The following is a 27,600-nucleotide window of genomic DNA, read 5'->3' as shown; positions in this document are numbered from 1 at the left end:
GACTAACTGCTCACCCACTGCAGCGGCGTTCACTTGTGGTATTGTTCCCACAGGGCTGACCGGATATATGCTACCCAAACTCTGTCCTGCATCAAAGTCCATTGGGAATGGAGAAATATTCTGAACATATACATAGGTGCGTAGAGGCATTTTAGTCGTCCATTCTCTCACTTCGGGTATTACACTGTACCCTCACTGAAAGTCTTCCTCAGGGGTGCTCTCCAGAGAGAAGAGATGGTTGTTCTCATCTCGATCAGGATAACAGCACCAGACGGCCATACATTGCACTCCCCCTGGTAAAATGGTCGTCAGTCCGCGTTGACGATTGTAGAGGTCCCCGTGACGCTCTAAAGCATATACCCGGTTGCATTCTTCACGCAAGGCAGGAGTAGGGGGTTGGCCATAGGCAATTCGTTAGTCTCTTTCACGTATGACCTGATTACCGCTCGCACTATGTCGGTATTGGTTCCCAGGATGATCGAGTACTGGCACTGTTCTTGAGGTTCAGGGCACACCATGGCGTCTATATTCATGGGGTGTTTCTTGCCAATGTGTTCTGTTGGAGTATCTCCAGCTGGACCCTCACGATCCCCTCAATTGGGTAATCTTCGTTACTTAACCCCCTCACTTTCATGTGTTCCGCCGACCGCAAGGAGCAGTGCGTGAGTAGCTGATCGTAGAATTTTCGGTATATTATGGTCACCTGGGATCCGGTGTCCAGTAAGGCAGCGGCATAGACCCCTTCTAGTACAACACGTACTATAGCAGATGGGCCCACCTGACTGTATCCGTCCAGTGGGGGAACTTCATCACTAAGGCTTGGTTCCGGAGTGGCCACGGCGGGTTCAGGAGGAGTTCCAGAGATTTCAGTCTCTACCGTCTGTACGTGGCAGACCATTGACCGAGCTGAACCTCTTCTGTTGGGAGGTTTTTCGTCTGGGTCTCCCTTTTCTGGACAGTCCCGGGAGAAGTGGCCTTTCTGACCGCAGCCGTAACAGACGGTTTCACTGCGTTCGGGACGAACCTGGTACGGGGGAGGGGCTCTTCCTGATGGCCTGGACTTCGCGGAGGATGTCTGCGGCGGAGCCTCCTCCTCCTCCTGACATGGGGGTTTCTTAACCTTGGGAATGGAGGCTCCCTGGGTATCACTCTTGAGGAGTTCCTTGGTCTTCTTGGGAGTGTGTAACCTAGTATAGGCCTCATGACCCTTCACTTCATCCAGGAGGTCTTCTAGAGTAGGGTGGGTCCCCCTTTCATAGCGCGCATCTGATCATTACTACGATATGATGAGTGGGTATGGCTCCCCGCAGGAATTGAGTGCGCCTATACTCATTCACTTCTGAGGCCTTGATGACTTGGCGGGAACGTAGATCCCACAAGATCAATTGGATCCGTTGTATGAACTCTGAAAGTTCTTCCCCCTCTTTCTGGCGGAGATTGTAATACTTAGTCCATAACTCACTCACATCATCTTCCTTACCGTATGCCCGGGTAAGAGACTCCATCATCTGATGTGCGGTAACCTAAGTATGCTGATCTTTATACATCTTGATGGTAGTGGACGGAGGCGGGCGTAGGCACTCCATGATTCGTTGTCTTTTCACCGCATCAGGGCAGGTCCACTCTTCCAGTACCTGTGAAGCATATTCCTTCCAAACATCAAAAGCATCCTCACCGGTGGGAGTAGGTTTTACCCCTGAAAAGAGCTTTAACTTGTGGTATGGCTGAGGGGAGGGGGATTCATGCTTGGGCCCACCCAATTGTTGTATGGCCTGGGCTAGTAATTGGATTTCTCCCATTCTACTGGGGCTAAGGTTAGTGCTGGAGCTCCGCTTACTTGAACGACAATTGGTACAAGATAATACACTGACCTCATCCCTGCATATACTTTCGGGTGGGGACGGGGACAGGCGCATACTAGTCTCTAGCAAGTCTGTAATGGGGCTACAGGGTTCAAGTTTAATCGGCAGTTCAGGATAGATAACCGGACACCTGAGCTGAGGGCCCCGGGGAACCGCAAGTTGGATGGGCCTTGTTCTGGGGACAATTCGCATCCCCCTGTAACTAGTACGGTGCACCATAATTCGTTGGTGTCGGTGCGACGACCCAATATTCTGGCATCTTCTAAGCCGGGATATTGCATGAGTATTAGGCATAGCTCATAGGATGAGGCATTGGCGGGAAGTTGCCCTACAGCAAGGGTTTGTGAGGGCGGGACTTGCCTCGTTACCGCCCACGTGTACACCTCTTGGCGGGAAGGTAACGTGAATTCTAGCGACATGTTTAATGAGTTCGGGCACCCAGGGTCTGAATCACAGCAGCGCCTCCAAATGTAACGGGTATTCCCCCTACCCCAATCGCAGATAGAGTGCATGTGAGGGGGAACCTATATGTTACCAGGTGTGGTGCAGTACCTGTTAGGCTCACAGGAGACCTGAACCTCCGCTAGTGAGAGCCTGGGGTGAATCCTCTGCAACGATCTTACTTACAGCGCCTCCACCTGAGTAGGATTCTAGGAGTGTAGAATGTACCCCACACAGGAACCACATATAGTAACCACATACACAGGAGTATAAGTATAACAGTTTACTATATGCAGCATCAAACACGACACAATACACATCAGCAATAATAACTGTGTCTCTCTGTAACTCTACTCCCCATGGGTGATAACCCCACACCATGTACCAAAGTCCCAAATGTCATTCACTCCCACTTAGGAGTGTTTACTCCGTGCCCACCACCGTGTAGCCCCACACCGTATCCACAGTATAACCCTTGTCCCGTGGTCAGCGCTGCCACTGTGTGAGTACTCTGTAGTTGGTGCACTTAGTTAACAATACCTGCCCAGTGCGGCTGCACCTGGGCGTTCAAAGGATCTTTGAAAAGGATCCGACGACATCCGGGGCGACGTCCGGGTCCACCAGCGCGGTGCTCAGTCCGGCTGTCCACCGGGAAATGATTCCGCTCTCTCAGCAGAGTAGACTTGATCCCAAGCCTCAGAATGGGAATCGCAGCATCCGCCGTGTCCCTACTTGTACTGCTGACACTAAAAAGGGCAGGGTCCCTAACCTAGGGCCTGTCCCTGCAGTAACACAATACTACTGAGTGGCTCGGGGGATAACTAGGGCCTAGGGGGATGCTGGCCTAGGGCAGTGGTCACTGACCCCTGCACCCCCACCTCCTTCCCCTAGACTCTCCTGGTGCCGACTAACGTGGGCTCCGCGCGCGAAATGTATCAATCCCTCAGAGCAGGGAGATACTCCAGCCGTATTGGCTCCCTGGCGTCATGTGGTGCGTCCTGAGGCTCATGGGACATGTAGTCCCTTCCAAGAGCCTTCCCTGGTAGGCTAGTGTGGTGCGTGCGATCACTGCGCATGCGCAATGCCTCTGATCGCCGCCGCATCTCCTTCTTGCACTGCGCATGCGCAAAGAACAACATGGCACCGCCCTGCACTGTCGGGCCGCCGCGGAGCCTCCGGAGCGCTCCCTGCTCGGCCCCCACCCTCCAAAAGTGCCGACGGGTCCGCTGCTTAGCTCCGGCGGCACTGGCCCTTGCCCCTGAGGGCGGAGGTAACGGGGGTCCGGGGCTACACATGTAAAGCAGATTTGTATACCAGAATGTTTATGCTACCTCAGGTTTGGCAACTATTTTGGATACTGAGAAAAGCGAAGCAAATGGTGCACAAATATACACACTCCGCGTTATCTCACTATAATCTGTGCAACTCCTTCTTTAATTCTCTTATTCACACACCTCAAATCACAAACCGGCTTCCAGTCAGCACAATAGCTCAAAACTAACTACCTTAAAATTCACATGGACAGGCAAGAGATTAAAATGCATCTTTCAATGTATATTTCAATTTGCCAATTTATTGAGGAAGTTTCCTTGATACATATACCGCAATGCACTCTGGGGAAACATATAAAGGGAGCCTACGTATCAATAATTTTCATATTTTTTTAAACGAATTGAAAGAGTGCATTGTGTAAGAAAATCAATTTCACCCCTGAAATCACTAGAAGCATTTTTTACTGTCATTATTCATGTGTTTTTTCCGAACAATTTTTATTTATTTTTGACTTGTAATATAGGGGATGGGATACAAAAATAAAAAACTGTGGTTTCTCCAGGACCATTATCACAGGATCTCGTGGAATATCAGTCTCAAGTGTATGACAAGTCTGCCTTTTAATTTTTCCCCTAAAAGGAATAACTTGTGGAAATGACCAAAATATATGGTATAATGTGCCCCTGTTTCCGCAGTTTCTCCAGCATAGCGCACTGGCCCCCTATATATATGTGCTAATCTGTCTGGAGTCAAATACCATCTCATCAAGATCTTGCACCTATTCCCCTTTGTTTATCTTATAATTTCAAAAGAAGTTGAAGGAGGAGATTTCATCAAATAGGGTAGGAAGGGACGTCAGTGGTTTAGTGAGTGTTAATACGATGTTGCCTGCATATAAAGCTATTTTGTATTCTTTAAATTGTTTTATCAGGCCAATTATTTTTTTGTTCATTCGTAATCTGTTCCACAGAGGTTCCAAGCTTAATGCTAATAATAAGGGGGACAATGGGCAACCCTGTCTAGTACCATTATTTATGTTAATTACCATAGAGATGATTACAGACATCTTTAATATGGCGCCTTGTAGGTTATATAGGGCATTTATCCCTGTTAGGATGGGTCCCCAAATACCAAAAATTTCCAGGGTTCCAAACATGCAACACTGGTCCACGTGGTCAAAAGCCTTCTCAGCATCTAATAAAATCAACAATGTGGAATTTTTGGATACATTTGCATTCATGGAGCAAAGAAATTGCGCGTGCAATTGTTTTATACATATCATTTACATATAGGGTCACGGACAACCTCCAATCTCCACCTCTTACCACACCCCCAGCATGGGTTTCATTGGTGAAAAGAAAAGTTGGCGCACGTGCCGCACAACACATCAAAGTCGGATTTATAAATTGGCGCACCAAGACATCAATTCATTACTCTTTTGTGCATCCCTTTTACAACAAATGTGCTTTTAGCCACACTTTATACATAGGCCCCAAGAAGTAATCATTAATTCAATACCACAACTGGTAAATAAAATGGGTGAGCCACATGAACATATGGTATTAGAGCTGTTGTGTTAGATTCAACCTTAGAATTTACACAACTGCATAGATAATAATTGGTGTAGCGACATCATGGCTCCTACAGGGGGTTGGCTGAAATAATAGGTGAGACGCACAGTAACTTTACATCATTTCAGATCTTCTCAAATATTCCTCAGCCTTATTACCGGTTTCCTCACGATCTCCTGGTAAAGGAATCTCCATATTCTTGTAAAAGGTAGTTATCCTGGTGCCGTCTGCATGTTCCGCTATCCTGGTCCCGTCTCTCATCACAATAGTCACCACCTTGTCTTCTCGGGTTGTCATCACCTGGGTAGGTAAATGTATTGTTGGAGTTTAATTAAGGTGTTTCTCTCTCCAAATTTTGATCAATGATCTCGCTCTTGCATACTTTTAGAGATGTATCGCTTTCACCGCCAGCCAAAACATTAAAATTAAAACTCATTTCATGACCACCATGTAAATGTTGCCATTGCCACTACGCTGATTCTGCTCCATCTGTTCAACATAGAAGATTTTTAAGAATAGTCTATGAATTTCAACCCAGGCTCATGGAAATATCTAGCAGAAGGATGCCTTGGGAGATGTCCCCAGTGAAGTAAGCTTAGTTTTTAAGAAGACATTTCACTTTGCAAGGTCTACATTATTAAAAGTTAAAAACAATTCAAGTAGATGGGATTAAACTTAAAATAAGTATTTGCTGCGAACCAGATTAAAAAAAACGAATTTGGCATGTGATGCCCATGGAGAGTCTTACAAGTTTCCTGTCTGAAAAATATCCTAGTTGTACAAAGTTTGGGAACCGTGCTTACGATTTTTGAATGACCCATCCCTGAATAAGGATACAATTCTCCTCTCAATATGTACAGTAAGTGGTCTGGTCTCGGTCCTATGCCTGGACGAAGCAGGGTCCCTAGGAGAGTTTGTGGGATATATAGATACACCGTTGGGTGAATACCTTGAAGGTACAAGAGAACAGACTGTCTTTTTTTTTATTTCTTTCCTTTCTTCTCCATAAGTTATATCTGCAAACATCTGTCGGTATATTGCCCGGTCTCTTCATTCTGAACCCCAACTTAAAAGTGTACTATAAACTGGGTATAAAAATAAGTATTTGCCCTATCCTCACAGGCCTTTAGCAATTACCTAGTGTATACCACTGCTACAAGGGCATCAATAAGAACCAGAGCAGAGTATTCAACACTGTAGATAGAATTGAGTAAATTCAAGTACCTCCAGAACTAACCAACTATTGTCTGGTGCCTGGGAACAGTGAGATAAGGCAACTTCCTCAAGATGATAAGGAGCTGATCCTGGGAATCAAACCAGGATCATGTACTTTAATGGAACCACTAGAGGAGATAAGTATGGACATAAGAATGCCCGTCCCCTCAATATCAGACTGGCACCCCCTCTCCTCACCTTTAAGACCCATCTTAAAAACCCATCTCTTTTTTTTAAAGTATCTTTTATTAGGGTGTTTACAGATACATTTCAAAATATTACATTGTAGCATATTGTATTTACATGTACATAGGTTATCGTATAATGTTACATAATTCAATACCTAACTGCGATACCCATTTTTTTTCTTTTTTTGAACTTAAAACTGGTCTTGATCTAATATCTCGACCATTTAACTTAAAACCTTGCATCCTAGCTTGCTTGTGACTCCCGTTCTTTCTTTTAGTTATCATATTTGTTTAGACTAGCCTCTTTGTTTTTACTCTATTCTGTCATGTTGTTATTTTATGTTGTGATGCAGGACGTTCTCCTGATTTTACATTTCCTTTATCCGGTTTTCCGTCCAGTTTAGTTTACCATCTTATCTTGGGTGTCATCTGAATTTATTCTGTTCTAGCTGGGAAAAAGAGTTTATAATCATCTCCCATTTTCGATCAAATTTGTCATACGGGTCATCTCCTACTTGTTCGGTAGATATTCTGTATATCGTGATCAGTTTGACCAAGAGGGATTTTATAAGTTCTATGTTAGGTGCTTGTGAATCCAGCCATTTGATCATAATGGCTTTTCTGGCTGCCAGGAGAATCATCTCTGTTGGGACTCTTTCAAAACCCACCTCTTTAACGAAGCATATGAGTAGCACCGTGGCTGATACTATACACCTAATACATCGACCTTGGACCCTTGCAGATGCACTTACCAGAACTCCCTCCTACTGTCTCTTTACATTCTTCCTACTTACCAATTCGATTGTAAGCTCTTCGGGGCAGGGACTCCTTTTCCTAAAGTTACTTTAATGTCTTAACCGCTTATTCCCACTATGTTATATTATTATGCCACGTGCATTACTGCTGTGAAGCGCTGTGTGCATACAGTAGACAGGTCTATATAAATAAAGATATACATAGATACGAACAGTAGAAGATATTAGTTACCGTTCCATTCACAGGGTCAGTAGCCTTGAAGGAGAGGATGGGGTTTAGCGCCAGTCTCTCAGCTCCCCTGGTCCCTATTTGTTGACCTGAAGGGGTGGTGGTTATCCAGGTCCCGGGCTGGACTTCAGGAACACTCTGTATGTCAGGTGGTGGGTCTTGTGTTGGGAGTTCTGCGCTCTCTGGCTTGGCTGCCACTGGCATCTGAGTTTTGTGTGCGTTTTTTGCTGCAGGCACAAATCACACGATTAAACATCTGCACAGTACTTATTTCTCTACTATTTTGACTTCAATAATATGCCGTACTTATTATAGCACATGTAAATTCACGAGGGCTGGAATTAGAAGGTGGTAACACCAAAATAACAACGTCTAATGCTAAAAGGATGACATCTTTAGCAAACAATGTCTTAAAATTACAATATAATATATGAGAGACACCAAGTAATGGATAGTAACCAAACCATGTAAAGTACTGATGTGTTACGCAGCCTCATGGCTGCTCGATCACTCCCCTCTCCATTGGTGCTGCCAGTCACTCACACACCTGCTAAATATTCTCAGTGCTGCACCTTGGGAGCTTCTGGAGACTTCCATAGACAGGGAAAAATGTAACTTCCCTGTGTCCATCTTTCACTCCAGTACAGTCCTGTGCTACAAAGCACATGTGCACCCACCTCAGGAATGTAGCTTCAAGCAATGAACATATGCCTTCCAAAACCTAGAGACATACGGGGACCTGTATCTAGTTGATACTGTAACATGATTAGGCTGTATCGCTGCTGTAACATGATTAGGATGTATCGCTGCTGTAACGTGATTAGGATGTATCGCTGCTGTAACATGATTAGGCTGTATCGCTGCTGTAACATGATTAGGCTGTATCGCTGCTGTAACATGATTAGGCTGTATCGCTGCAGTAACATGATTAGGATGTATCGCTGCTGTAACGTGATTAGGATGTATCGCTGCTGTAACATGATTAGGATGTATCGCTGCTGTAACATGATTAGGATGTATCGCTGCAGTAACATGATTAGGCTGTATCGCTGCTGTAACATGATTAGGCTGTATCACTGCTGTAACATGATTAGGCTGTATCGCTGCTGTAACATGATTAGACTGTATCGCTGCTGTAACATGATTAGGCTGTATCGCTGCTGTAACATGATTAGGCTGTATCGCTGCTGTAACATGATTAGGATGTATCGCTGCTGTAACACGATTAGGATGTATCGCTGCTGTAACATGATTAGGATGTATCGCTGCTGTAACATGATTAGGCTGTATCGCTGCTGTAACATGATTAGGCTGTATCGCTGCTGTAACATGATTAGGCTGTATCGCTGCTGTAACATGATTAGGCTGTATCGCTGCTGTAACATGATTAGGCTGTATCGCTGCTGTAACGTGATTAGGCTGTATCGCTGCTGTAACATGATTAGGATGTATCGCTGCTGTAACATGATTAGGCTGTATCGCTGCTGTAACGTGATTAGGATGTATCGCTGCTGTAACATGATTAGGCTGTATCGCTGCTGTAACATGATTAGGCTGTATCGCTGCTGTAACATGATTAGGCTGTATCGCTGCTGTAACGTGATTAGGATGTATCGCTGCTGTAACGTGATTAGGATGTATCGCTGCTGTAACATGATTAGGCTGTATCGCTGCTGTAACATGATTAGGATGTATCGCTGCTGTAACATGATTAGGATGTATCGCTGCTGTAACACGATTAGGATGTATCGCTGCTGTAACACGATTAGGCTGTATCGCTGCTGTAACACGATTAGGCTGTATCGCTGCTGTAACACGATTAGGCTGTATCGCTGCTGTAACGTGATTAGGATGTATTGCTGCTGTAACACGATTAGGCTGTATCGCTGCTGTAACACGATTAGGCTGTATCACTGCTGTAACATGATTAGGATGTATCGCTGCTGTAACACGATTAGGCTGTATCGCTGCTGTAACACGATTAGGTTGTATCGCTGCTGTAACATGATTAGGCTGTATCGCTGCTGTAACACGATTAGGTTGTATCGCTGCTGTAACATGATTAGGCTGTATCGCTGCTGTAACACGATTAGGTTGTATCGCTGCTGTAACATGATTAGGCTGTGTTAGGACCAGTATGTCAGGCCAGAGTCTGCAGTCATGTTAAGCTTCCATTTTGTCTGGTCATAACTAGTTAAGATTCTATAGTCAGCCTTTTTGCTGAAATATAATTCATAAATGCACTCAGTTTCTCTGCTAAATTGCATTTCATTCTCCCTGGCCAGGATATTACTAGATACTTTTGTGAGGTCAATTTCCTGGTGTTTTAGTAGAATATAATAGAATGGTTCTCTGCAAGAAGCAAGGTAGTGAAATAAAGTTGCTAAGACTCAAGGTCTCTTTTGATAACAGACAATGAATAAGCTATGTATTTAGACAATTGCTTGTATTGAGAAAAAACACGTCTCAAAAGTCACGCCACTAATATGTCCTGCCCCTAAATCACGCCTCTAATCAAAGCTACGCCCAAGACACACCTAGTATACGCCCAGGACACGCCTATGTTACGCCTCTAACCAATATCTTTTTTATTCTGTATAAAAACCATTACCCTATGAGTAATAAATTGAGACAAAGGATTTGAAACCTGGCGTGCGTTACGTTTCATTTTGTTCGTCTCCCAGGCCTGATAAGGTTCATCAAAGATCGAAGATAACAGTTGCAGGGCGTGAAAGCTTCCTGGGAAGTCTGCTGCAAACAGGTGCAGATAGTGTATCCGGTCACAAGGCTTCAGTGTACCTGGCAGGGGAAAGGTTCCTCTCGGTTCTGGAGCGTGGGTGAAGGAATAACGGATTTTCCTTTCAGGCTGTATCGCTGCTGTAACACGATTAGGCTGTATCGCTGCTGTAACGTGATTAGGATGTATTGCTGCTGTAACACGATTAGGACGTATCGCTGCTGTAACAGGATTAGGCTGTATCGCTGCTGTAACACGATAAGGTTGTATCGCTGCTGTAACATGATTAGGCTGTATCGCTGCTGTAACACGATTAGGTTGTATCGCTGCTGTAACACGATTAGGATGTATCGCTGCTGTAACGTGATTAGGATGTATCGCTGCTGTAACATGATTAGGATGTATCGCTGCTGTAACACGATTAGGCTGTATCGCTGCTGTAACATGATTAGGCTGTATCGCTGCTGTAACATGATTAGGCTGTATCGCTGCTGTAACATGATTAGGATGTATCGCTGCTGTAACATGATTAGGATGTATCGCTGCTGTAACATGATTAGGATGTATCGCTGCTGTAACATGATTAGGATGTATCGCTGCTGTAACATGATTAGGATGTATCGCTGCTGTAACATGATTAGGCTGTATCGCTGCTGTAACGTGATTAGGATGTATCGCTGCTGTAACGTGATTAGGATGTATCGCTGCTGTAACATGATTAGGATGTATCGCTGCTGTAACATGATTAGGTTGTATCGCTGCTGTAACATGATTAGGATGTATCGCTGCTGTAACATGATTAGGATGTATCGCTGCTGTAACATGATTAGGCTGTATCGCTGCTGTAACATGATTAGGATGTATCGCTGCTGTAACATGATTAGGCTGTATCGCTGCTGTAACATGATTAGGATGTATCGCTGCTGTAACATGATTAGGATGTATCGCTGCTGTAACATGATTAGGCTGTATAGCTGCTGTAACATGATTAGGATGTATCGCTGCTGTAACATGATTAGGATGTATCGCTGCTGTAACATGATTAGGATGTATCGCTGCTGTAACATGATTAGGCTGTATCGCTGCTGTAACATGATTAGGATGTATCGCTGCTGTAACATGATTAGGCTGTATCGCTGCTGTAACATGATTAGGATGTATCGCTGCTGTAACATGATTAGGATGTATCGCTGCTGTAACATGATTAGGCTGTATAGCTGCTGTAACATGATTAGGATGTATCGCTGCTGTAACATGATTAGGCTGTATCGCTGCTGTAACGTGATTAGGATGTATCGCTGCTGTAACGTGATTAGGATGTATCGCTGCTGTAACATGATTAGGATGTATCGCTGCTGTAACATGATTAGGATGTATCGCTGCTGTAACATGATTAGGATGTATCGCTGCTGTAATATGATTAGGATGTATCGCTGCTGTAACATGATTAGGCTCTATCGCTGCTGTAACATGATTAGGCTGTATAGCTGCTGTAACATGATTAGGATGTATCGCTGCTGTAACATGATTAGGATGTATCGCTGCTGTAACATGATTAGGCTGTATCGCTGCTGTAACATGATTAGGATGTATCGCTGCTGTAACGTGATTAGGATGTATCGCTGCTGTAACATGATTAGGCTGTATCACTGCTGTAACATGATTAGGATGTATCGCTGCTGTAACATGATTAGGTTGTATCGCTGCTGTAACATGATTAGGATGTATCGCTGCTGTAACATGATTAGGCTGCATGCGCAGAAGCGGCTGGCAGCGGCGCCATTCCCCCCACACGCCCGCTGACTTATGCCACGCATGCGCAGTTGTGATGGCACCGCTGACGGACGCCACGCATGAGCAGAAGCGGATGGCAGCGGCGCCGTTCCCCCCCACACGCCCGCTGACATATGAGAAGAGGACACGGAGCGCAGACCACACACCCACACCCCCTGTGTCACACACCCTGTCACACACACACACACACACACACACACACACACACACACACACACACACACACACACACACACACACACACACACACACACACACACACACACACAGACACGAGGAATTCAGTTATGCGCAGAAATAAAATTACGTTCAAAATCTCAAAAAAATTATCTCAATATAATCTCAAAAATAAAAATGGCTAAGGCTAACACAGAGAGTGTGAGTATCGTATGGTACTAGAGCTACGAAAACACCAAAACAAACACCAATAAGTCGCCTACAACGTAACAGAGAGTGGAGACAACGAAAAAAAACAACTTGAAAACTATACAATTGTAACATCTAAAAATGATTCCATTTTATTACAAACATCTATAACAACATGTAATATTATTGTTACTTTATATGTTGCTGACAACACACAAAGAAGTTTCACTTACAATGCGCGTGCACAACACACACACACACACACACACAAAGAAGTTTCACTTACAATGCGCGTGCACAACACACACACACAAAGAAGTTTCACTTACAATGCGCGTGCACAACACACACACACACACACACACACACACACACACACACACACACACACACACACACACACAAAGAAGTTTCACTTACAATGCGCGTGCACAGCACACACACACACACACACACACACACACACACACAAAGAAGTTTCACTGACAATGCGCGTGCACAGCACACACACGATCCTGAATAAAGAAGCTATTTTTATCAGAATGTGACCCAGCCACGCCGCGTTCTATTCTCTACATCCCACAAGCCACGCCGCGTTCTGTTCTCTACATCCCACAAGCCACGCCATGTTCTTTTCTCTACATCCCACAAGCCACGCCGCGTTCTTTTCTCTACATCCCACAAGCCACGCCATGTTCTTTTCTCTACATCCCACAAGCCACGCCGCGTTCTTTTCTCTACACCCCACAAGCCACGCCATGTTCTATTATCTACATCCCACAAGCCACGCCGCGTTCTTTTCTCTACACCCCACAAGCCACGCCGCGTTCTTTTCTCTACACCCCACAAGCCACGCCGTGTTCTTTTCTCTACATCCCACAAGCCACGCCGTGTTCTGTTCTCTACATCCCACAAGCCACGCCGTGTTCTTTTCTCTACATCCCACAAGCCACGCCGCGTTCTTTTCTCTACATCCCACAAACCACGCCGCGTTCTTTTCTCTACATCCCACAAGCCACGCCGTGTTCTGTTCTCTACATCCCACAAGCCACGCCATGTTCTTTTCTCTACATCCCACAAGCCACGCCGCGTTCTTTTCTCTACATCCCACAAGCCACGCCATGTTCTTTTCTCTACATCCCACAAGCCACGCCGCGTTCTTTTCTCTACACCCCACAAGCCACGCCATGTTCTATTATCTACATCCCACAAGCCACGCCGCGTTCTTTTCTCTACACCCCACAAGCCACGCCGCGTTCTTTTCTCTACACCCCACAAGCCACGCCGTGTTCTTTTCTCTACATCCCACAAGCCACGCCGTGTTCTGTTCTCTACATCCCACAAGCCACGCCGTGTTCTTTTCTCTACATCCCACAAGCCACGCCGCGTTCTTTTCTCTACATCCCACAAACCACGCCGCGTTCTTTTCTCTACATCCCACAAGCCACGCCGCGTTCTTTTCTCTACATCCCACAAGCCACGCCGCGTTCTTTTCTCTACATCCCACAAGCCACGCCGCGTTCTGTTGTCTACATCCCACAAGCCACGCCGCGTTCTGTTCTCTACATCCCACAAGCCACGCCGCGTTCTTTTCTCTGCATCCCACAAGCCACGCCACGTTCTTTTCTCTACATCCCACAAGCCACGCCACGTTCTTTTCTCTACATCCCACAAGCCACGCCGCGTTCTTTTCTCTACATCCCACAAGCCACGCCGCCTTCTGTTCTCTACATCCCACAAGCCACGCCGCGTTCTTTTCTCTACATCCCACAAGCCACGCCGCCTTCTGTTCTCTACATCCCACAAGCCACGCCTCGTTCTTTTCTCTACATCCCACAAGCCACGCCGCCTTCTGTTCTCTACATCCCACAAGCCACGCCGTGTTCTGTTCTCTACATCCCACAAGCCACGCCACGTTCTTTTCTCTGCATCCCACAAGCCACGACACGTTCTTTTCTCTGCATCCCACAAGCCACGCCGTGTTCTGTTCTCTACATCCCACAAGCCACGCCACGTTCTTTTCTCTGCATCCCACAAGCCACGCCACGTTCTTTTCTCTGCATCCCACAAGCCACGCCGCCTTCTGTTCTCTACATCCCACAAGCCACGCCGCGTTCTTTTCTCTGCATCCCACAAGCCACGCCGCGTTCTTTTCTCTACATCCCACAAGCCACGCCGCGTTCTTTTCTCTGCATCCCACAAGCCACGCCGTGTTCTATTCTCTACATCCCACAAGCCACGCTGCGTTCTTTTCTCTGCATCCCACAAGCCACGCCGCGTTCTTTTCTCTACATCCCACAAGCCACGCCGCGTTCTCTACATCCCACAAGCCACGCCACGTTCTTTTCTCTGCATCCCACAAGCCACGCCGCGTTCTTTTCTCTGCATCCCACAAGCCACGCCGTGTTCTTTTCTCTGCATCCCACAAGCCACGCCGCGTTCTTTTCTCTACATCCCACAAGCCACGCTGCGTTCTTTTCTCTGCATCCCACAAGCCACGCCGCGTTCTTTTCTCTACATCCCACAAGCCACGCCGCATTCTTTTCTCTACATCCCACAAGCCACGCCGCATTCTTTTCTCTACATCCCACAAGCCACGCCGCGTTCTTTTCTCTACATCCCACAAGCCACGCCGCGTTCTTTTCTCTGCATCCCACAAGCCACGCCACGTTCTGTTCTCTACATCCCACAAGCCACGCCGCATTCTTTTCTCTACATCCCACAAGCCACGCCGTGTTCTTTTCTCTACATCCCACAAGCCACGCCGCCTTCTTTTCTCTACACCCCACAAGCCACGCGCGCTGTGTGCACCTTCCTCCTATGGATACAGCGTTCTAACCCCCGTGCTACAGGCGCACGCGGAATACAGGGCTACAGGACTATTTGCCAAGTGTGAGTACTTTCATTCATACTGCCTGAATGTTACTACAGTACTTCCCTGCATCTCCAGGGGAGTGTTTTCTGCTTATGAAGCTATAATTTGGGGTCCAACTGTTTATTTATTTTGACCGGTCAGGTCAGCCCAGGTCTTGGTTTCCTATTATTCCTCCCCGTAATTAGAGCTTTATCGGACCAGTCTCACGAGCAGCCTTTGTTGGATAAACGACCTGCAATCCATGTGGACCTGATGTGACGCCTGGATATATGACATAAGCATATTATGGCTTCGGAAGCACTTTTCTGAGCCCAGATAATGTGGCTTTTCTGGAACTCCTTTCACAATTGGGTTATGGCGACTAAAACCGTGACCGGGACTGTACAACGGCACAGCAAGGACATGGAACCCACGTGAGCGTCTCCATGTCTCCCCCGGCTTTCCCAAACCTGCTTAACAGGGGTTCAACGATGCAGGCAAGGTTTCTGGGTAGTGACATGCAAATGAGTCGGTAGTGGACGTGTCCCTTTTTGTGGCTGCTCAGAGTGCTGCTAAATAAAGCATTCTGATCACAGTACCGCTGCTGTGGTTTCGTATGTTTATAGAAGGAAAGCGGGAAGTGGGCAGCTGATGTTATATGATGCTGGGATGGGGTTTACCCCAGATAACAGGGTAACAATGCAAAGCAATAATATTGGACAATCAATGACCTGTCAATCCGCTACCTTTCCAATACAGGTCAAACCTGTATATAAGGGTTGATCTGTATTGCTTAGCCTGAGTGTTGGGGCTTCTTGAATCCTAATGGATTTGTCCGATGCGGAGCTGGTTCGCCTGCTCTGATCGTGCGTATGGAGCAGAAGTAGCGAGGAACACATGCTCGTGTTTCCATCATGTTCAGGGAATCTGCTGGGACGTTTCCATGAGGACACAACAACATTTACACTTAGGACGAGCTACAGTAAGGTTCGGCAGTTCCGTCTGACCGTGATGGCATTAACTTGCACCCTTCCACAGAAGCTCTCCTCAACATCGAAGGAACTAGAAGGAATAGTGGAAGCCGCGATGAACCCGCCCGGTAGCCACATGCCATGGGGTTTCTAGGGATCAGCACAGAGCACTGCTACTGATTTCCAGCAACACAATGAATAGAAGGTCTCCCAACTTACAATATGCTGACTGTCTCGTCTGTGTTTATACTCCTCCTATCATGGGTTCATTTATACCCAGATATATAGTATCAAGAGTTTCAACAAGGCACAGGAAGTATTTTTAGAGAAAGAGGAATCTAGAACACGAGGTCATGCTCTGACGTGTCTCTTAAGGCTCACACACTAAAGGAATTCAAAGCATCTTGGGATCCATAGAAGGGCACCCTAATTAAACAAGGCCAGAAAGCAAGGGGGGCCTGAGGCTCTGCCGCAGGCATGAAAACGAGCAGACTGGGCGGGTAAAGTGGTCCTCGCCTGCCGTCAGTTTCTAGACTTCTACACAAAATACCTTTTTTAGCTGCTATCTCTAATGCTGCCTCTGATTTCTGCTCCTTGGGTTCCCGGGGGAGCGTTGGAGGCGGCGCCGGTGGAAGCTCAGGTCCGGCAGCTGCAGGTGCTGTTGGTGGTGACCATGTGGGGAGACGAAGCTGGGCGATGGGACCAGAGTCTGGGCTCCTGCTTATTGTCCCATCAGGAAAGAAAACCTGATTAAATAAGTACCAATGTTGTTACAAAATAAATGGGATCCATGTTCCAGGTATCTAATATGTGGTATTATGTCGTCAACAGAATGGGTTTGCACATGTGTTAGAAGCACACACATATTCCAATGTGCTCGACTGTGTTACTTATCAACTGGTTAATATATATATATATACTGAAAACATATTATATTTCTGTGACCTGGGATTATAGGAAACAAAATTCTTCAAGCAGCCGGGTAATGCAATGTGTACAGCACATACAGTGTCCGTGACAAAGAAAGGAATGGTTCTCTTGCAGTGATTATCAATGGGGGTAACCACCCGCTAAGTGTGCAATCGTCATGTACACATCCTGAACAAGGTAACCACCCGCTAAGTGTGCCATCTTCAGGTACACATCCTGAACAAGGTAACCACCCGCTAAGTGTGCCATCTTCAGGTACACATCCTGAACAAGGTAACCACCCGCTAAGTGTGCCGTCTTCAGGTACACATCCTGAACAAGGTAACCACCCGCTAAGTGTGCCGTCTTCAGGTACACATCCTGAACAAGGTAACCACCCGCTAAGTGTGCCGTCTTCAGGTACACATCCTGAACAAGGTAACCACCCGCTAAGTGTGCCGTCTTCAGGTACACATCCTGAACAAGGTAACCACCCGCTAAGTGTGCCGTCTTCAGGTACACATCCTGAACAAGGTAACCACCCGCTAAGTGTGCCATCTTCAGGTACACATCCTGAACAAGGTAACCACCCGCTAAGTGTGCCGTCTTCAGGTACACATCCTGAACAAGGTAACCACCCGCTAAGTGTGCCGTCTTCAGGTACACATCCTGAACAAGGTAACCACCCGCTAAGTGTGCCGTCTTCAGGTACACATCCTGAACAAGGTAACCACCCGCTAAGTGTGCCATCTTCAGGTACACATCCTGAACAAGGTAACCACCCGCTAAGTGTGCCATCTTCAGGTACACATCCTGAACAAGGTAACCACCCGCTAAGTGTGCCGTCTTCAGGTACACATCCTGAACAAGGTAACCACCCGCTAAGTGTGCCGTCTTCAGGTACACATCCTGAACAAGGTAACCACCCGCTAAGTGTGCCGTCTTCAGGTACACATCCTGAACAAGGTAACCACCCGCTAAGTGTGCCGTCTTCAGGTACACATCCTGAACAAGGTAACCACCCGCTAAGTGTGCCATCTTCAGGTACACATCCTGAACAAGGTAACCGCCCGCTAAGTGTGCCGTCTCCAGGTACACATCCTGAACAAGGTAACCACCCGCTAAGTGTGCCGTCTTCAGGTACACATCCTGAACTAGGTAACCACCCGCTAAGTGTGCCGTCTTCAGGTACACATCCTGAACTAGGTAACCACCCGCTAAGTGTGCCGTCTTCAGGTACACATCCTGAACAAGGTAACCACCCGCTAACTGTGCCGTCTTCAGGTACACATCCTGAACAAGGTAACCACCCGCTAAGTGTGCCATCTTCAGGTACACATCCTGAACAAGGTAACCACCCGCTAAGTGTGCCGTCTTCAGGTACACATCCTGAACAAGGTAACCACCCGCTAAGTGTGCCATCTTCAGGTACACATCCTGAACAAGGTAACCACCCGCTAAGTGTGCCATCTTCAGGTACACATCCTGAACAAGGTAACCACCCGCTAAGTGTGCCGTCTTCAGGTACACATCCTGAACAAGGTAACCACCCTCTAAGTGTGCCATCTTCAGGTACACATCCTGAACAAGGTAACCACCCGCTAAGTGTGCCGTCTTCAGGTACACATCCTGAACAAGGTAACCACCCGCTAAGTGTGCCGTCTTCATGTACACATCCTGAACAAGGTAACCACCCGCTAAGTGTGCCATCTTCAGGTACACATCCTGAACAAGGTAACCACCAGCTAAGTGTGCCGTCTTCAGGTACACATCCTGAACAAGGTAACAACCCGCTAAGTGTGCCATCTTAAGGTACACATCCTGAACAAGGTAACCACCCGCTAAGTGTGCCATCTTCAGGTACACATCCTGAACAAGGTAACCACCCGCTAAGTGTGCCATCTTCAGGTACACATCCTGAACAAGGTAACAACCCGCTAAGTGTGCCATCTTAAGGTACACATCCTGAACAAGGTAACCACCCGCTAAGTGTGCCATCTTAAGGTACACATCCTGAACAAGGTAACCACCCGCTAAGTGTGCCATCTTAAGGTACACATCCTGAACAAGGTAACCACCCGCTAAGTGTGCCATCTTCAGGTACACATCCTGAACAAGGTAACCACCCGCTAAGTGTGCCATCTTCAGGTACACATCCTGAACAAGGTAACCACCCGCTAAGTGTGCCGTCTTCAGGTACACATCCTGAACAAGGTAACCACCCGCTAAGTGTGCCGTCTTCAGGTACACATCCTGAACAAGGTAACCACCCGCTAAGTGTGCCGTCTTCAGGTACACATCCTGAACAAGGTAACCACCCGCTAAGTGTGCCATCTTCAGGTACACATCCTGAACAAGGTAACCGCCCGCTAAGTGTGCCGTCTTCAGGTACACATCCTGAACAAGGTAACCACCCGCTAAGTGTGCCATCTTCAGGTACACATCCTGAACAAGGTAACCACCCGCTAAGTGTGCCATCTTCAGGTACACATCCTGAACTAGGTAACCACCCGCTAAGTGTGCCGTCTTCAGGTACACATCCTGAACAAGGTAACCACCCGCTAAGTGTGCCGTCTTCAGGTACACATCCTGAACAAGGTAACCGCCCGCTAAGTGTGCCGTCTCCAGGTACACATCCTGAACAAGGTAACCACCCGCTAAGTGTGCCGTCTTCAGGTACACATCCCGAACAAGGTAACCACCCGCTAAGTGTGCCGTCTTCAGGTACACATCCCGAACAAGGTAACCACCCGCTAAGTGTGCCGTCTTCAGGTACACATCCCGAACAAGGTAACCACCCGCTAAGTGTGCCATCTTCAGGTACACATCCCGAACAAGGTAACCACCCGCTAAGTGTGCCATCTTCAGGTACACATCCCGAACAAGGTAACCACCCGCTAAGTGTGCCGTCTTCAGGTACACATCCTGAACAAGGTAACCACCCGCTAAGTGTGCCGTCTTCAGGTACACATCCTGAACAAGGTAACCACCCGCTAAGTGTGCCGTCTTCAGGTACACATCCCGAACAAGGTAACCACCCGCTAAGTGTGCCATCTTCAGGTACACATCCTGAACAAGGTAACCACCCGCTAAGTGTGCCGTCTTCAGGTACACATCCTGAACAAGGTAACCACCCGCTAAGTGTGCCATCTTCAGGTACACATCCCGAACAAGGTAACCACCCGCTAAGTGTGCCATCTTCAGGTACACATTCTGAACAAGGTAACCACCCGCTAAGTGTGCCGTCTTCAGGTACACATCCTGAACAAGGTAACCACCCGCTAAGTGTGCCGTCTTCAGGTACACATCCTGAACAAGGTAACCACCCGCTAAGTGTGCCATCTTCAGGTACACATCCTGAACAAGGTAACCACCCGCTAAGTGTGCCATCTTCAGGTACACATCCTGAACAAGGTAACCACCCGCTAAGTGTGCCGTCTTCAGGTACACATCCCGAACAAGGTAACCACCCGCTAAGTGTGCCATCTTAAGGTACACATCCTGAACAAGGTAACCACCCGCTAAGTGTGCCATCTTAAGGTACACATCCTGAACAAGGTAACCACCCGCTAAGTGTGCCATCTTCAGGTACACATCCTGAACAAGGTAACCACCCGCTAAGTGTGCCATCTTCAGGTACACATCCTGAACAAGGTAACCACCCGCTAAGTGTGCCGTCTTCAGGTACACATCCTGAACAAGGTAACCACCCGCTAAGTGTGCCGTCTTCAGGTACACATCCTGAACAAGGTAACCACCCGCTAAGTGTGCCATCTTCAGGTACACATCCTGAACAAGGTAACCACCCGCTAAGTGTGCCGTCTTCAGGTACACATCCTGAACAAGGTAACCACCCGCTAAGTGTGCCGTCTTCAGGTACACATCCTGAACTAGGTAACCACCCGCTAAGTGTGCCATCTTCAGGTACACATCCTGAACAAGGTAACCACCCGCTAAGTGTGCCGTCTTCAGGTACACATCCTGAACAAGGTAACCACCCGCTAAGTGTGCCGTCTTCAGGTACACATCCTGAACAAGGTAACCACCCGCTAAGTGTGCCATCTTCAGGTACACATCCTGAACAAGGTAACCACCCGCTAAGTGTGCCCTCTTCAGGTACACATCCTGAACAAGGTAACCACCCGCTAAGTGTGCCGTCTTCAGGTCCACATCCTGAACAAGGTAACCACCCGCTAAGTGTGCCGTCTTCAGGTACACATCCTGAACAAGGTAACCACCTGCTAAGTGTGCCGTCTTCAGGTACACATCCTGAACAAGGTAACCACCCGCTAAGTGTGCCATCTTCAGGTACACATCCTGAACAAGGTAACCACCCGCTAAGTGTGCCATCTTCAGGTACACATCCTGAACAAGGTAACCACCCGCTAAGTGTGCCGTCTTCAGGTACACATCCTGAACAAGGTAACCACCCGCTAAGTGTGCCATCTTAAGGTACACATCTTGAACAAGGTAACCACCCGCTAAGTGTGCCGTCTTCAGGTACACATCCTGAACAAGGTAACCACCCGCTAAGTGTGCCATCTTCAGGTACACATCCTGAACAAGGTAACCACCCGCTAAGTGTGCCATCTTCAGGTACACATCCTGAACAAGGTAACCACCCGCTAAGTGTGCCGTCTTCAGGTACACATCCTGAACACGGTAACCACCCGCTAAGTGTGCCGTCTTCAGGTACACATCCTGAACAAGGTAACCACCCGCTAAGTGTGCCGTCTTCATGTACACATCCTGAACAAGGTAACCACCCGCTAAGTGTGCCATCTTCAGGTACACATCCTGAACAAGGTAACCACCCGCTAAGTGTGCCATCTTCAGGTACACATCCTGAACAAGGTAACCACCCGCTAAGTGTGCCATCTTCAGGTACACATCCTGAACAAGGTAACCACCCGCTAAGTGTGCCATCTTCAGGTACACATCCTGAACAAGGTAACCACCCGCTAAGTGTGCCGTCTTCAGGTACACATCCTGAACAAGGTAACCACCCGCTAAGTGTGCCGTCTTCAGGTACACATCCTGAACAAGGTAACCACCCGCTAAGTGTGCCGTCTTCAGGTACACATCCTGAACAAGGTAACCACCCGCTAAGTGTGCTGTCTTCAGGTACACATCCTGAACAAGGTAACCACCCGCTAAGTGTGCCGTCTTCAGGTACACATCCCGAACAAGGTAACCACCCGCTAAGTGTGCCGTCTTCAGGTACACATCCTGAACAAGGTAACCACCCGCTAAGTGTGCCATCTTCAGGTACACATCCCGAACAAGGTAACCACCCGCTAAGTGTGCCGTCTTCAGGTACACATCCTGAACAAGGTAACCACCCGCTAAGTGTGCCATCTTCAGGTACACATCCTGAACAAGGTAACCACCCGCTAAGTGTGCCATCTTCAGGTACACATCCTGAACTAGGTAACCACCCGCTAAGTGTGCCGTCTTCAGGTACACATCCTGAACAAGGTAACCACCCGCTAAGTGTGCCGTCTCCAGGTACACATCCTGAACAAGGTAACCACCCGCTAAGTGTGCCGTCTTCAGGTACACATCCCGAACAAGGTAACCACCCGCTAAGTGTGCCGTCTTCAGGTACACATCCCGAACAAGGTAACCACCCGCTAAGTGTGCCGTCTTCAGGTACACATCCCGAACAAGGTAACCACCCGCTAAGCGTGCCATCTTCAGGTACACATCCTGAACAAGGTAACCACCCGCTAAGTGTGCCGTCTTCAGGTACACATCCTGAACAAGGTAACCACCCGCTAAGTGTGCCGTCTTCAGGTACACATCCTGAACAAGGTAACCACCCGCTAAGTGTGCTGTCTTCAGGTACACATCCTGAACAAGGTAACCACCCGCTAAGTGTGCCATCTTCAGGTACACATCCTGAACAAGGTAACCACCCGCTAAGTGTGCCATCTTCAGGTACACATCCTGAACAAGGTAACCGCCCGCTAAGTGTGCCGTCTCCAGGTACACATCCTGAACAAGGTAACCACCCGCTAAGTGTGCCGTCTTCAGGTACACATCCCGAACAAGGTAACCACCCGCTAAGTGTGCCGTCTTCAGGTACACATCCTGAACAAGGTAACCACCCGCTAAGTGTGCCGTCTTCAGGTACACATCCTGAACAAGGTAACCACCCGCTAAGTGTGCCATCTTCAGGTACACATCCTGAACAAGGTAACCACCCGCTAAGTGTGCCGTCTTCAGGTACACATCCTGAACAAGGTAACCACCCGCTAAGTGTGCCATCTTCAGGTACACATCCTGAACAAAGTAACCACCCGCTAAGTGTGCCGTCTTCAGGTACACATCCTGAACAAGGTAACCACCCGCTAAGTGTGCCGTCTTCAGGTACACATCCTGAACAAGGTAACCACCCGCTAAGTGTGCCGTCTTCAGGTACACATCCTGAACAAGGTAACCACCCGCTAAGTGTGCCATCTTCAGGTACACATCCTGAACAAGGTAATTACCCGCTAAGTGTGCCGTCTTCAGGTACACATCCTGAACAAGGTAACCACCCGCTAAGTGTGCCGTCTTCAGGTACACATCCTGAACAAGGTAACCACCCGCTAAGTGTGCCATCTTCAGGTACACATCCTGAACAAGGTAATTACCCGCTAAGTGTGCCGTCTTCAGGTACACATCCTGAACAAGGTAACCACCCGCTAAGTGTGCCGTCTTCAGGTACACATCCTGAACAAGGTAACCACCCGCTAAGTGTGCCGTCTTCAGGTACACACCCTGAACAAGGTAACCACCCGCTAAGTGTGCCATCTTCAGGTACACATCCTGAACAAAGTAACCACCCGCTAAGTGTGCCATCTTCAGGTACACATCCTGAACAAGGTAACCACCCGCTAAGTGTGCCATCTTCAGGTACACATCCTGAACAAGGTAATTACCCGCTAAGTGTGCCGTCTTCAGGTACACATCCTGAACAAGGTAATTACCCGCTAAGTGTGCCGTCTTCAGGTACACATCCTGAACAAGGTAACCACCCGCTAAGTGTGCCGTCTTCAGGTACACACCCTGAACAAGGTAACCACCCGCTAAGTGTGCCATCTTCAGGTACACATCCTGAACAAGGTAACCACCCGCTAAGTGTGCCATCTTCAGGTACACATCCTGAACAAGGTAACCACCCGCTAAGTGTGCCGTCTTCAGGTACACACCCTGAACAAGGTAACCACCCGCTAAGTGTGCCGTCTTCAGGTACACATCCTGAACAAGGTAACCACCCGCTAAGTGTGCCGTCTTCAGGTACACATCCCGAACAAATATAGGGTGATCCTGAACACGCAGAGTGATGTCCCTCCCAGGACACAGGGTCACACAGTGACAGTGACCCGCAGAGTGATGTCCCTCCCAGGACACAGAGTCACACAGTGACCCGCAGAGTGATGTCCCTCCCAGGACACAGGGTGACACAGTGAAACACAGAGTGATGTCCCTCCCTGGACACAGGGTCACACAGTGACCCGCAGAGTGATGTCCCTCCCAGGACACATGGTGACACAGTGACAGTGACCCGCAGAGTGATGTCCCTCTCAGGACACAGTGTCACACAGTGACAGTGACCCGCAGAGTGATGTCCCTCCCAGGACACAGGGTGACACAGTGACCCGCAGAGTGATGTCCCTCCCAGGACACAGGGTGACACAGTGAAACACAGAGTGATGTCCCTCCCTGGACACAGGGTCACACAGTGACCCGCAGAGTGATGTCCCTCCCAGGACACATGGTGACACAGTAACCCGCAGAGTGATGTCCCTCCCAGGACACAGTGACAGTGACCCGCAGAGTGATGTCCCTCCCAGGACACAGGGTCACACAGTGACAGTGACCTGCAGAGTGATGTCCCTCCCAGGACACAGGGTCACACAGTGACAGTGACCCGCAGAGTGATGTCCCTCTCAGGACACAGTGTCACACAGTGACAGTGACCCGCAGAGTGATGTCCCTCCCAGGTCACAGGGTCACACAGTGACAGTGACCCGCAGAGTGATGTCCCTCCCAGGACACAGGGTGACACAGTGACCCGCAGAGTGATGTCCCTCCCAGGACACAGGGTGACACAGTGAAACACAGAGTGATGTCCCTCCCTGGACACAGGGTCACACAGTGACCCGCAGAGTGATGTCCCTCCCAGGACACATGGTGACACAGTAACCCGCAGAGTGATGTCCCTCCCAGGACACAGTGACAGTGACCCGCAGAGTGATGTCCCTCCCAGGACACAGGGTCACACAGTGACAGTGACCTGCAGAGTGATGTCCCTCCCAGGACACAGGGTCACACAGTGACAGTGACCCGCAGAGTGATGTCCCTCTCAGGACACAGTGTCACACAGTGACAGTGACCCGCAGAGTGATGTCCCTCCCAGGACACAGGGTCACACAGTGACCCGTAGAGTGATGTCCCTCCCAGGACACAGGGTCACACAGTGACAGTGACCCGCAGAGTGATGTCCCTCTCAGGACACAGGGTCACATAGTGACCCGCAGAGTGATGTCCCTCCCAGGACACAGGGTCACACAGTGACCCGCAGAGTGATGTCCCTCCCAGGACACATGGTGACACAGTAACCCGCAGAGTGATGTCCCTCCCAGGACACAGTGACATTGACCCGCAGAGTGATGTCCCTCCCAGGACACAGGGTCACACAGTGACAGTGACCTGCAGAGTGATGTCCCTCCCAGGACACAGGGTCACACAGTGACAGTGACCCGCAGAGTGATGTCCCTCTCAGGACACAGTGTCACACAGTGACAGTGACCCGCAGAGTGATGTTCCTCCCAGGACACAGAGTCACACAGTGACAGTGACCCGCAGAGTGATGTCCCTCCCAGGACACAGGGTCACACAGTGACACAGTGACCCGCAGAGTGATGTCCCTCTCAGGACACAGTGTCACACAGTGACAGTGACCCGCAGAGTGATGTCCCTCTCAGGACACAGTGTCACACAGTGACCCGAAGAGTGATGTCCCTCCCAGGACACAGGGTCACACATTGACAGTGACCCGCAGAGTGATGTCCCTCCCAGGACACAGGGTGACACAGTGACCCGCAGAGTGATGTCCCTCCCAGGAATCAGGGTCACACATTGACAGTGACCCGCAGAGTGATGTCCCTCCCAGGACACAGGGTGACACAGTGACCCGCAGAGTGATGTCCCTCCCTGGACACAGGGTGACACAGTGACCCGCAGAGTGATGTCCCTCCCAGGACACAGGGTGACACAGTGACAGTGACCCGCAGAGTGATGTCCCTCCCAGGACACAGGGTGACACAGTGAAACACAGAGTGATGTCCATCCCAGGACACAGGGTGACACAGTGACCCGCAGAGTGATGTCCCTCCCAGGACACAGGGTGACACAGTGAAACACAGAGTGATGTCCCTCCCTTGACACAGGGTGACACAGTGACCCGCAGAGTGATGTCCCTCCCAGGACACAGGGTGACACAGTGAAACACAGAGTGATGTCCCTCCCAGGACACAGGGTGACACAGTGACCCGCAGAGTGATGTCCCTCCCAGGACACAGGGTGACACATTGACCCGCAGAGTGATGTCCCTCCCAGGACACAGGGTGACACAGTGACCTGAGAAAGTCCTTCCCCGAGCTGCGGATGATATCCTGCGTACTGTACATAATGTAGTTAGTGTGGAGTAGCCGTACTGTAGGGTACCTGGGTGGAGCCGTCCAGCATGCATTTAATGACCGTGCCCTGCGCAGTGATAACCCTGGAGGCCTCCTGTGGTGCCTCTGGCTTCTTTGTGGATTTGTAGAGTTGTGCATTTCTTAATCTGACGGGATAGCTCAGCCTGACCAGAAGCCTCGGGCTCTGCTCCACGCCCTCATCCAGGGTACCTGAGAGCAGAGAGGAGGGAGCATTGGTAATATAACTTCTGGTGTTCTCATTTAATACAGCACCTAGTAATAATAATAATAACTTTATTTCATATCGCGTTCTCCCAGTGGGACTCACAGCGCGTCACACTGACAGCGCAGCACACAGCACACAGCACATAGGAATGGTACAGGCACACTGCCTGCCCAGATGAGCTTAGAACCTGCTTTTCGTGCCTGAGACACGAAAGGTGACTTGCCCAAGGTCACAATGAGCTGACACGGGGGAGGGGGGGGTGTATAGTAACCAGGCCCCCCTGCTTCTAACTCAGTCTCATTGTCACCTGAGTCAGTGTCCTTACTCACTGAGCCGCTCCTTCAGACGTAGCAAATGTTATTACAACCCGTGTGCGCACTCTCGTGTGCGCGTCATTCAAATGAACGGCCACGTGTCCCGCTGGGCGTGGTGTATGTCCCACGGCAGCGCACCGCGGGCTGCTGTATTGATAGCTACATCTGTACTAGTGATGCCCTCTATGGGGCAATCCTGGAATCACA

At 48.7% G+C, this 27,600-nt stretch overlaps 1 protein-coding gene across 4 annotated transcripts in view; it reads right to left on the bottom strand.

The window, feature by feature from the left end:
• Nucleotides 1-27,600, bottom strand: part of SPAG17 (sperm associated antigen 17) — a 481,463-nt gene that overhangs the window by 105,737 nt on the left and 348,126 nt on the right. For all 4 annotated transcript variants that reach the window (XR_012800093.1, XM_075592931.1, XM_075592933.1 and 1 more), the window contains exons 27-30: nucleotides 26,882-27,063; nucleotides 16,806-17,001; nucleotides 7,537-7,760; nucleotides 5,305-5,446 (exon numbers count right to left, since the gene is read on the bottom strand). Coding sequence is in view for 3 of the 4 variants with exons in the window: in XM_075592931.1 (XP_075449046.1) it covers nucleotides 5,305-5,446; nucleotides 7,537-7,760; nucleotides 16,806-17,001; nucleotides 26,882-27,063 (744 nt within the window). In the remaining variant the exon portion in view is untranslated. The remainder of the gene's footprint in view (nucleotides 1-5,304; nucleotides 5,447-7,536; nucleotides 7,761-16,805; nucleotides 17,002-26,881; nucleotides 27,064-27,600) is intronic.

This window comes from Ascaphus truei, chromosome 3 (assembly GCF_040206685.1).
Source record: "Ascaphus truei isolate aAscTru1 chromosome 3, aAscTru1.hap1, whole genome shotgun sequence".
NCBI lineage: Eukaryota > Metazoa > Chordata > Amphibia > Anura > Ascaphidae > Ascaphus > Ascaphus truei.
Note: the sequence above shows the minus strand (reverse complement) of the source record. Positions and strands in the feature narration are given on the sequence as shown.